Here is a 12780-nt window from a genome sequence, read left to right as displayed (position 1 = left end):
TCAACGAGTTTTATCATACGCAACGAGTGATAAAACTCGTTGGATATGATGATGGTGTTCCAGCCAATCAGTGCCTAACTGTCATCCATTTACATTTATCATACACAGCAAGTTTTAACACTCGTTGTGTATGATAAATCTCATTGATAAATGGGCCCCTTTACCAACCGGTAGTGATTTAGAACTGCTCCAACTGCCTGTTGGCCACTGTGGATTGTGTACTGTACGTAATACATCACAATTACTAGTTAATGTGCATGCTCTATGTATATTTGTACAAGTAGGTAAACAATTGAAAGTGTATTTTGTTATTGGATAGGTAGCTAGAATATGGGATCTTGTTATCCAAATACAGTCTTTTTTTCCACCCAAAATCTTGTAAAACTAAAGTTAGTTAATGTCATTGTCAATAACTGGTTCAATTTATTCTTACCTAAATCTAAAAACAAGATGAAAATAGTGGCATTTAGCCACTTATTCTATTTTTGTTTGACAGTTTTTACTCTAGCTTAATTACATTGTTCATTATAGCACATCTTACCGTTTGGTAATCAACATAATTGGTACATTGGATTTAAGACTATTAGCTAATGCTGTTACCTGAGTATATTCACCATCTTTGTCACTTGTCAGTGTCAACACAATATCTCAATTCACTGATGTCTCACACCGACATTATTATTCACTTGTTAGTGTCAACCAAATTTACAATTTTACAAATGAAACCTGACACTGTTGTGAGTATTAGCGTCAACTGTCAGCATCAGCCATTAGTTTTAAAACTATGCGATTCTGATGTTTGGCAATGTCATTTGATAATGTCCCAAAGTAGACACTATACTTATAGATAAATTTATACAGACATTAACCATATTGTTACATTTACAGGACTTTGCCTTTATCCATACATCCTTATTTTCTTCTGAAGAAAGAATTAAAGTTGCAATCCTGCAACATACTGACATGTGACAAGTCTTACCTGTTAGTGTTTGTAGTTATCTACTCTCCTATAGTTTAGGGTGACGCCTTCAGGACTACCGAGGTGCAGATAAATAGCTATCTGCAAGTTGGGTGAAGAAGGTTACAATTACGCAATTTGTGTCTTCAAGCCATATCAGCTCTTGTGAGTGGTCAGGAGTATGCTCAATGAATGATGCTAATGAAGTATTCAAGATAAACCTACTTCTTTTTCATGCATCCATCTCACAACTCATGTAAGCAAGAAGAGAAGTAGACTTATATACACTTGCATACCTCTTGACATTTTCATAATTACAAAAAATAAATATATGACGGCGATTAAAAAATTATACGCACTCCAGTTATATTAAAACTTCTGTTGGCCGCACTGTCTTATGAACACTTTTCGTACTAGGTTGCTGTCTCCCCAGTCACTGCTATGCAGGTTGGAACATGTTACGTCAGTTCATTTGTGACTGTAGTGCAAGAAAAAATGGCTGCCCCACTTGTGATTTGCACGAAAGAAGAGCAGTGTGCAGTGAGTCGTTTTTTGTGGTCTGAGGGTGTGTATGGTGTCGATATTTATCGAAGACTTTGTGCACAGTATGGAGCCATTATTTTGTTGTGAAGAAGTGTGTATAAATGGATAGAGAAGTTGAAAGAAGGTCGCACAAGTGTCAGCCAAGAAGAAGGAGCCGGGTACCCGTCCACACCCACTACTGATGTGAACATTGAGCGTGCACGTAAACTGATTCTGTTGGATAGACGAGTGACAGTGGATTATGTTGAAAATCATTTGCAAATCAGCCATGGTTCTGCCTATGCAATAATCCATGACAGACTTGGGTTTCGAAAGTTTTGTGTGAGATGGTTACCAAACCATCTCACGGAAGAGCAGAAGCATTTGGACATCTGCAGACAAAATTTAGACAGATACTCTAAGGGAGAAGGAAAGTTTCTTAAAAAAAAAAAATTACTGGTGACGAGACATGGACATCACTACGAGCCTGAGAGTACACGGCAGAGTATGGAATGGAAACATCCTCAATCACCGACCAAGAAAAAGTTCAAAAGTCAACCATCAGCTGGAAATTATATATGCTTACAGTTTTCTGGGATTCTCAAGGGCCAGTATTGGTACATTATCAAGAAAAAGATTCAACAATAAACAGTGCTCATTACAATGAGAGGCTCACTAAAGAGCTGAAGCCTAAAATTCACACAACAATCAGAGGACTGCTAGCCAAGGGTGTTGTGTTGTTGCATGACAATGCACGTCTGGACACCACTGTTCATACTGTCGACACTCTCCAAAAACGTAGTTTTGAGGTCTTAAAGCATCCTCTCTATAGTCATGATCTTGTTTGAGAACCTGTGATCTAAGGGATAAGGAACAAAAATACAGGCATGCGAATTTGCACTTTTAGAATTATAATTAATATCTTAAAATGTTTCTTATGCTTTCAAAATTAGGAGGGATGGAACATCTGTATTTGTGTTTCTTTATTGTTTTGAAGAATGTATTATTTTTCACCTCTATAATATCTCATGTCCTGTGTTTGTTGCTGCGGGGGGTTGCCTAGTGCCTACTAATGAGGGTGTTGTGGTGATATCTCTTGTGTCAGGGTCCTTGTTACAAGAGGCACTACTAATCCCTTGTCAACATTGGATTTATATTTCTATATCTGTAGATAAAAGCAGGACCAGACTCGGAGAGCATAACAGACGTTATACTGTTAAATAGCTGCTCCTAATGAATGCTCCTTTTTTCTTCCCTGTTATCTGTTATGTACCATTCTTTGCTCAGAATTTCAATTTGAAACAGGTCAATGTTGCCCTTCCCCTTATTAACAGAAAGCACAATTCTTCAATGTTGCTGCTTACCAGCTGATGTGATCTGCAGTAAACCAAATATATATTTTATTTATGCTATATTGAGATAAAATTTTCACAAATTACTATTATATCAAGTATAGCTAGTGAATTATAGTAGGGGTATATTAGTATGTTTATCGTATAAAATGTATTGTACAATGTTGTTCTCCCCTTGTTTATGTGGGCTTCGTCCCAGTGCTCTGTTTTCCTTTTAAAGTCCAAAATCATGCAGCAGGTTGACTGGAAGGTTAATTGCCTGCTGACACAAATGGATCCTCAGGTGCATGTGTGTGTTTTTGTGTTAGGGGATTTAGATTATAGGCTCCAATGGTGCAAGGACTGATGTGAATGATATATTTCCTCTTTGCAGTGCTACGCAAAGTCATGGCTTTATATAAATAAACAAAAAAATAAAGTTATGATGTCATCAGCGGAGCCGCCACAAAATCTGTCAGGCACCTGTACTTGGGGAAGTGGCCAATCAAGTGGGGATAAGCACACCTCCTGCTGTGGGTTGGGATGCCAGTGGTCACAATACCGACAGCGGCATCCTGACAGTCAGAATCCCGACCCAACTAGGTAAGTACCCTAACCCTCCCCCTAACCCTACCCATTTGCAATTTTAACCCTAACACTCTACCTAGTGCCTATCTCTGACCCTAAACCTAACCCTCCCCCTAACACTTAGCGTCGGGAAACTGGCAGCCCAGATTTTGGTGCTGGGATTCCGACTGCTTTCGGGATTCCGCGGCCGGGATTCTGAGCACTGGCAAACCCCGACTGTCAGAATAATCCCCCTGCTGTAAATACTGGGACTTTCTGTAGAAGCATGCCATTGAAGGGACCATAGCCACCTGTCCTGTGGAGGTGGATATGCCTCACTGTTGGACCACCAGACAGGTCCGGGCATGGGATCTTTGTACCCACTCTATCTGTATTTACCCACATAAATTGTAACTACAGGGTGTAAATACAGTGGTGCTATGTGAATAATTGAATAAACAACTGTTTATAACAGTATCTTTCACTCTAATGTCCATTTTAAGTCAAATCTCATCCATGCAGACAGAGTGAGAAACATAATTATATTATCACACTTTTATGTAAACTGTGAACAATAGCCACTGTTTCTCTGCTTCATCTATTTCTTCCTCCATTGTCACTTGCACTGAGAATAAAAACAGATTTAAAACAAGTTTGATATAAATATTTTATCGATCAGAGATAAAATGAATTATTTTTCATGTTGCAATATTTTTTCTTCATAGTAGAGATGCCCAGCAGTCATAGATTTTTGTTTAATTATACATTATTCTCTTGAGTCATGACAAACACTATTGAAGTACAGTTTTGTTCTGAGAGTGTACACATGCTGAATGGTTAGGCGCCTGATTCATTGCAGGTAATACCCATCAGGCAATTATACTGGAGCAAATTGTGTTAAGGAAATGAGAAATCCCAACGGATCTAGTTAAAGGACCTGCATGGGGAAAACAGGAAAATAGAGGTTACAGCAGTCAGGGTGTGAAGTGTTGATTTAGCACATACTGTTTGCAGATTTAACCACTGGCAAACACTTATGCATTTTTAATATTCGCTTAAAGAGCACCTAACCAGGTTTTGTTCCTTTGTCTATTTAAGTTTATTTCTGTCATAGTTAACTCTGTACTGAACACTTCAGTGAAATAAGAAAATGTAGTGGTGTATTTCCTAACAAAACTTGGCATATTGGTTCTGTTTTTCCAAAATAATTCTCAGCCCAGGGAAAAGGATCTCCCAGCAAGGCCAGAATATAACCGTATGCCTGATAGATCACAGGGGAACCAATCACAGGCTTGCTAATTTTGATTGGCTCCCTTGGGTTTCAGCTAATTCTCCAATGCAGATTTGTAACCAGTTTTCTAATATGACTGATTTCATCCCACTTTGTGACTTATTTTTTTTTTTAAATTTGATCCAAACAATTTCTGGCAGATACGTGGAATTTCTAATTTTATTTTTTATTTCTGGACATTTGCATTTTGTAAGTGATATCTACAATATATATCATTTGTGCTTGCATCTGTTCCTAAACAGTGTCCCCTCCCAGGGCTATGGGGTGGAGGAGACTACAGCATGATAATGAGTATTACTATTGTGTTTCTGTTTTCCTCACAAAATTCAGCAATTTTTGTACTTTAGGGGCCTATTTACTAATCCTTGGATGGAAATAAAAAGAACGGAGGTAAGATACCAGCCAATCAGCTCCTAACTGCCATGCCACAGGCTGCGTTTGAAAAATGACAGTTAGGAGCTGGTTGGTTGGTACAAGTCTCCTCCAGATCGGCGCCGCAGGGGGACTCCAAGCCCGACGCCCGGCTCCTTCCCTGCAGATCTGCGGTAGCCGGAGTTCTCTCCTGTAGTGTATGGGGACAGTGGGTCAAATCAGGGCTGAAAGGTAAGCAGGAGATATCAGTAATATCCCCTGCATTACCTTTATAATGAATGGACCCAATCCTTAATTTCTACAGAAGTAGGTGAAAATGTAAATTTTCGCCTGCTTTTGTACAAATTAAGTGATAATGAATGAATCACCTAGTCTAGGATCTTATAAATGATTACTGGACAAATAACTTAATTCTGGCTTATCACCTTTTAACCTTAAGTGGTACTGCAACAGCTGTATACTCTATACGAGATATATATGCCTGTACTGTTACAAACATTTGTTGAAATGTACGATAAAAGACTTTGTTGATACTAAAAAAAAAATCAATGTAACACTTTTTTCATTTTCTTGGCAGGCTATTGTCTTCAATCACATGTTCTCCCAAATGTGAGCGTAAAACAGAGACGTTAATAGCTCTGGATAGTGATGAGAGAGGAGAGAAGAATGGGAAGAGAGTCTGCTTCAACCTTGCTGGGGACGAGCAAGAGGACTCGGGCCACGATACCATCAGCAATAGGGATTCTTACAGGTGAGTTTACAGAATAGTTCAATTGGATTTATATAACTTGTTTTTAAATTGTACAGGTTGAGTCTCCCATATCCAAAATGCTTGGGACCAGGGGTATTTTGGATAACGGAATATTCCGTATTTTGGATTATTTGCATGCCATAATGAAATATCTTGGGAATGGGATCCCAATATACACACAGAGGGGGTCATTCAGACCCGCTCGCGAGCGCAGGACACTCGCAAGCGGGTCGATGTTGCCCCACTGCGCATGCGCACGGCGGAGGGAGCTCCGTCGTGCGCATGCGTGAGACCCGGATAGTGACGGGCTCTCCGTCGCTCCGGGTCTCGCACAAAAGGGGGCGTGCTGTCGATGTTGATTGACAGCACGCCCCCTTTGGTGGGCGTGCTGAGGGCGTGGCTGCCAGACGGAGGCGTTCCCATGGGAACGCCTACCGTCTGAAGCCGGCCCCACTGACATCACTAGTGATGTCAGTGGGAGTGATTTTGGCTCTGATAGAGCCAAAATCACTCCAGGGCTTGCGGCAGCGAGACCCTACCGCAGGGTCTCCGTCGCAAGCCCGATGGTCGCGATGGTCTTGACCATCGCAACCATCATCATGGACACTCGCATAAGCTGTGGGTGGTAACCCACAGCTATGCGAGCGTCCATAAGGCCGCTCCATTTTCAGGGAGGAGGGCCCTCATTCAGAGCGAGCACTCTGGTCAGAGCGTTCGGCTCTGAATCAGGCCCTGAATGCATTTATGTGCTATATGCACCTTATACACACAGCCTGCAGATCATTTTATACAATATTTTTAATAATTTTGTGGCTCAAGCAAAGTTTGTGTACAGAAATGAAATTAATTTATGTTTCATATACACCTTATGCACATAGCCTGAAGGTAATTGTATACAATAGTTTTAATAATTTGTGCCTTAGACAAAGTTTGTGTACATTGAACCATCAAAAATCAAAGGTTTCATTATCTGAGTCATGCCAAAATTATTCCATATTTTGGAATATTTGGATATGGGAGACTCAACCTATAGTACCAGGATCTGTTGAAGTACTATAGTTCTAAAGGACTGGAGACATACAAACGTGCATTTTATTTAATTTAAATCGATGTTTAAAAAGACATGTCTGCATTTGGTTTTTACTTTTTGTTATATATGCTAATGATAAAGTGCATAGTTTGGGGAGACATCGTATATGTATGAGCTTCAGTAAAACAACTCATGACAGAAACGTTTTATAAGGTATGAAATATTTAGAAATGACATTTTTCATGTTCCTATAGTCAGATAACTAAAGCGAATAATATTTCTTTTAGTATTAAAAGGCTTAGGGAAGACTATGGGTCTGATTCACTAGTGATCGCAACTTCGTATGCAATAGTAATTACACACGCAGTTCAACTGCGATAGTATGCTAATTCATTGTGATCGCTATTCCCTCACAGCACAACATCTGTAATGTTTAGCAGGACTGCAAAACCATCGGTACAATAGAGTACCATCGCAGCCTCACGCACACTTCAGTAGCGCACGCAGGGGTGTGTCTGAGCACCCAGAAAACCCCTCTGACAGACTAGAGTGCAGGCAACGTGTTCTTAAGCCCCACCCTCTCGCTGCAATTTTGCCGCGATTCGTGGGTCAGTATGGAGGAGGCGGAGCCAATACTACACAATTTAATTAGATTAGTCATTTGGCTCCGCCCCTCCCGATTGACCCCCGAAAATTGCCACGAGGGGGCGGGGCTTAAGAACATGGTGCCAGCCTGCTAGATCCTGTCCCTATCAGATCTGCTGCAAGGTAAGTTTTTTTGTAATGTATATGACATATGATTGTGTGTGTGTAAGGTATGTGTGACATATGTTTGTGTTTATTTGTAGAAATGTGTGTTTATGTATATATGTGTGTGTATATATCATATATGTATGTATGTGTATACAAATACACACACACACATATATATATATATATATATATACACAGTAAATAAATAAATATATATATACAGTCAGGTCCATAAATATTGGGACATTGACAGAATTTTCAGATTTTGGCCTCTATTCACCACCACAATGGTTTTGCAATGAAACAAACAAGATGTGCTTTAACTGCAGACTTTCAGATTTAATTTGAGGGTAATTACATCCAAATCAGGTGAATGGTGTAGGAATTACAACAGTTGCAATATGTGCCTCCATAGGCAAACGCAGGGGGGGTTTCCGTCTGCCTGGAAACACCCCTCCCCAGCACACATCATGATCACAATAGAAATAGTAATATAATAGAATGTTACTAGTGCTGCATGTTCTTCTCAGTATCACAAATGAAATGATTAGCACCAACTGTGGATATTTTAAAATGTAACAGACAGTAATAAATATACCTAGTATGCACCAACTAGGAGATGTGGAAAACATGCACTATTAGGGGTGCACTGCTATAGACCATCAATAGGGTTAATAACTATTACTGTATAATAATACACTATCCAGTACATAAGGAGACTGATATGTACATATATGTCCAGGGCAGTGTTAAGTTCTTCTGCTGCTACCCCAGACCCCCGGACTTGCCCCAATGCTCAGGAATAATGGTCCCACTTCTGAAAAAAACATTCTGCTCAGACAGGATGGACCTTCTGCCACTTCTAATGGCTTATTGTGATCGCTGGTCCTATATATGCTGGGGTTATGCAACACAATATACTTTGTTTGTAACATATTAAAGCTGGATAAGTGCTAATTATGCCCTCTTCATGGACTAGCCACAAACACTTTAGTATCAAGCATTTGGAAACCCCCCTCTGGAAATCCTGCGTTTGCCACTGGCCTCCCACTTTTTAAGGGGCCAAAAGTAATGGGACTATCAACTCAAAAGCTATTTCATGGACAGGTGTGGGCTATTCCCTCGTTATTTCATTATCAATTAAGCAGGTAAAAGGTCTGGAGTTGATTCTAGGTGTGACATTTGCATTTGGAATCAGTTGCTGTCAACTCTCAATGTGAGATCCAAAGAGCTGTCACTATCAGTGAAGCAAGCCATCATTAGGCTGAAAAATCAAAACAAACCCATCAGAGAGATAGCAAAAACATTAGGTGTGGCCAAATAAACTGTTTGGAACATTCTTAAAAAGAAAGAATGCACCGGAGAGCTCAGCAACACCAAAAGACCCTGAAGACCACGGAAAACAACTGTGGTGGATGACAAAAGAATTATTTCCCTGGTGAAGAAAAACCCCTTCACAACAGTTGGCCAAATCAAGAACACTCTCCAGGAGGTAGGTGTATATGTGTCAAAGTCAACAATCAAGAGAAGACTTCACAAGAGTGAATATAGAGGGTTCACCACAAGATGCAAACCATTGGTGAGCCACAAAAACAGGAAGACCAGATTAGAGTTTGCCAAACAACATCTAAAAAAGCCATTACAGTTCTGGAACAACATCCTATTGACACATGAGACAAAGATCAACTTGTACCAGAGTGATGGGAAGAGAAGAGTATGGAGAAGGAAAGGAACTGCTCTTGATCCAAAACATACCACCTCATCAGTGAAGCATGGTGGTGGTAGTGTCATGGTGTGGGCATGTATGGCTGCCAATGGAACTGGTTCCCTTGTATTTATTGATGATGTGACTGCTGACAAAAGCAGCAGAATGAATTCTGAAGTGTTTCGAGCAATGTTATATGCTCATATTCAGTCAAATGCGTCATAACTCATTGGACAGCGCTTCACAGTGCAGATGGACAATGACCCGAAGCATACTGCAAAAGCAACCAAAGACTTTTTTAAGGCTAAAAAGTGGAATGTTATGCAATGGCCAAGTCAATCCCCTGACCTGAATCCAATTGAGCATGCATTTCACTTGAAGAAGACAAAACTGAAGGGAAAATGCCCCAAGAACAAGCAGAAACTGAAGACATTTGCAGTAGAGGCCCGGCAGAGCATCACCAGGAATGAAACCCAGCGTCTGGTGATGTCTATGCGTTCCAGACTTCAGGCTGTAATTGCCTGCAAAGGATTTGCAACAAAGTATTAAAAAGTGAAAGTTAGATTTAGGATTGTTTAGTTTGTCCCATTACTTTTGGCCCCTTAAAAAGTGGGAGGCACATATAGAAACCTTTGTAATTCCTACAGCGTTCACCTGATTTGGATGTAATTACCCTCAAATTAAATCTGAAAGTCTGCAGTTAAATCACATCTTGTTTGTTTCATTTCAAAGCCATTGTGGTGGTGAATAGAGGACAAAATATGAAAATTCTGTCAATGTCCCAATATTTATGGACCTGACTGTATATATATATATATATATATATATATATATATATATACACTGTATATATATATATATATGGAAACCCCCCATAAAAATCCTGCATTTGCCCCTGCACTTGCACAAGCCCTGACCTTACTTGCTAACTTCCACGCATGCTACAGTATCAGGCATCAGCTAACACAATTGGAGTTCTCAGCTCAGCTCTGATCGGGCGGCAGCGCATACAGCTGACAGCAGTGGGACTGGTGAGCAGAGACAATGGGGGTAATGGTCAGTAACAAAAATCGGCACTGGAGGAGGGCTGCTGGGAATGCCCAGCCACAGCACCTCCTCCCATGGACCTTTGCGGAGTCCAGTACCCTGGGCCTATCTGTAGGGAGACAAACAGGGAGTTGGGGCGCCAATGCTCTTGCTGGCACAGGGCACTAAAATGTCTAGTTACAGCTCTGTGGATGAGGATTGCAATGGGTGAGGGATGATGGATGTTTGCTGGCTGCTGCTGTGATCTGTACTGCTGGTTGATTAGTGCTGTGCTTGGAGAGGGGTGCTGGGGCAGAGGTGGAACTAGCAATGGTGCTAGAGGGCACCACCCAAAATCTTGCCTAGTGCATCAAACTGGTTAGGGCCGGCTCTGTACTGACACACTGCATTCGCCTGACCGCCCCCCGTCACCACCCACAAATGGCACTTCCTCTCAATCACTCTGAGATGGGTCTGTGTAGTCACTGCGATCGCAGTCCCGATCGTGCATATCCATGCACAGAACGCAACAATCGGCCAATTGCATGCAAATTAGCAACTGCGTTCCTTGCTGAATCAGGCCCTATGTCCATTATACTCAGGGCCGCCATCAGGGGCGGACTGCTGGGACTGGAGTCCCAGGCCCAGACCCTGAAATAATGGGGGGGGGACCCGCCCACTTCTACCGCTGGCTGCAAAGCCTGCAGTCCCACACTACCTCTTTAACAAAAGCCCGGCCGCTGCCACCACCCGCCGCCGCCAGCCCGGTTCCCACTAAGTAATTGGAGGCTGGGCTGCTCCACCATCTACATCTACAGGACACTCTGTTGTTAAATAAAGTTTGCTTTGGACGCTCCTGACGTCCTCACGTCGCGCTGCACCGCTGGAGGGAGCCGCGATACCGACGAGTGAGGAACAGGTCTACCGGGGGAGAAGAGGAGAAGAAGGGACTCGGCACCTTTAAGGAAATAAGGTAAGTACAGTAAGTGAGAAAAAGCTGATAAGGGCGGTCTGGTCTGGTCCAGTCATATTTAATCGGGGGGAGAGAATTTTGAAAAAGCTGGAGGGAGGCACTGGTCTGGTACAGTTATATGAAAAACCAGAGGGGGCGGGGGGGTGGGATTGGGAAAAAGCTGGGGTGGGCACTGGTCTGGTGTAGTCATATATTTAATCAGGGGGGGAGAGATAATGGAAAAAGCTGGGGAGGGCAGTCTGAGCACTGGTCTGGTCTGGTTTAATAATTTTTGGACAAAATATTTGTACATTTTTTTTATTGTGTACGACTAAGATAGCAGGGGTGGGGGGGTTGGGGGGTTGGGGGGAGGGCCCTGCCTATTTTGTCATTCCCGGGCCCCACAATTACTGATGTCAGCCCTGACTATACTTCTGCCTCTATTTACTAATCTGATACCTTGGGCTGCACTGCAATAACTCGTGTCATTTACTCTTGTGATATCATGTGCTGCATTATAATAATCTTTCTCATATCTGTAATATATATTGCTCTGTGTTACAATGTGTCACTAGTGTCTGTTCTTTGATACCCTGTGGTGCTCAGGAATGTAAAGCATAGCTCCCAGCAGACCCAGGGTGTGGGTTCCCTCGGTCCTGACACTCAGGGCATTTGGCATGATTTCCAGACTGTTGAGCCTTATTAGATGTATCCTGCTTACTGAGGTGAAGGGTGCCACCTGCTATTGGTGTGCACTACAATGAAAGACACATGGGAAGGAGAGGGGGGTTACAAGTTGGCCTAAAACTTCAGAAGTATTGGGCAATAACCAGGGCTGGAACAGGGCTCTATGCTGTCCTGTGCTGACCCCTCACCCTAAACCTATGATGTCAGACATTACGCCTAGGCGGCAGGGCCGCCGGCTCTAGGAGGTAGAGCACTGCAGGGTCATGTTACCTGGGTTAGTTACTAGTTAGTTACTAACTCAGGAAACATAGAACTCCCTCATTCGTGGGTTCCTCAAAGGTCTGTTATGGTATTGCTCTATAATAAAATGTTGCATTACTAAATGTATAATAAAATCTTTTTTTATAGATGATAGCATTATCTTCACTTTGCACTTACATTAGATGTGCTATATATTCGTTAGGGCTTTGTCTAAGGTCAGACTATGGGAGAGATGTCTCAAGAGAGATAAAGTGAAGAAGTTGCCCATAGCAACCAATCAGCTTATAGCAGTTTTGTAGACTGACGTAGATAAATGATTGGTAGCAACTGATTCTCTCTAAGGTTTGATACATCTTATTATTTTTTTCTTTCTTGCACAACTATTAAAGAAATGAAAGGGGCTTTAAAACCCTTAGTACCATTGAATTCTTAGAGAAATAAGTGTCTTGGATCAAGATCTTATAGGATGGAATTACCTCATACTCGCCTACTTTTGAACAAGCATTTCAGGGAGATTGTGAACCAACACCTCTGAGCGTGGAGGTAAAGTGGACGTGTACTGCTACATCTGAGA

At 41.8% G+C, this 12780-nt stretch overlaps 1 protein-coding gene across 1 annotated transcript in view; it reads left to right on the top strand.

Moving 5' to 3' along the window:
* Nucleotides 1-12780, top strand: part of PREX2 (phosphatidylinositol-3,4,5-trisphosphate dependent Rac exchange factor 2) — a 435974-nt gene that overhangs the window by 257705 nt on the left and 165489 nt on the right. Inside the window, exon 26 of the mRNA XM_088471582.1 lies at nucleotides 5619-5792. Within this exon, the coding sequence (XP_088327708.1) occupies nucleotides 5619-5792 (174 nt within the window). The remainder of the gene's footprint in view (nucleotides 1-5618; nucleotides 5793-12780) is intronic.

The sequence above is a fragment of the Taudactylus pleione genome, unplaced genomic scaffold, assembly GCF_031769625.1.
Source record: "Taudactylus pleione unplaced genomic scaffold, aTauple2 ptg000114l, whole genome shotgun sequence".
Lineage (NCBI taxonomy): Eukaryota > Metazoa > Chordata > Amphibia > Anura > Myobatrachidae > Taudactylus > Taudactylus pleione.
Note: the sequence above shows the minus strand (reverse complement) of the source record. Positions and strands in the feature narration are given on the sequence as shown.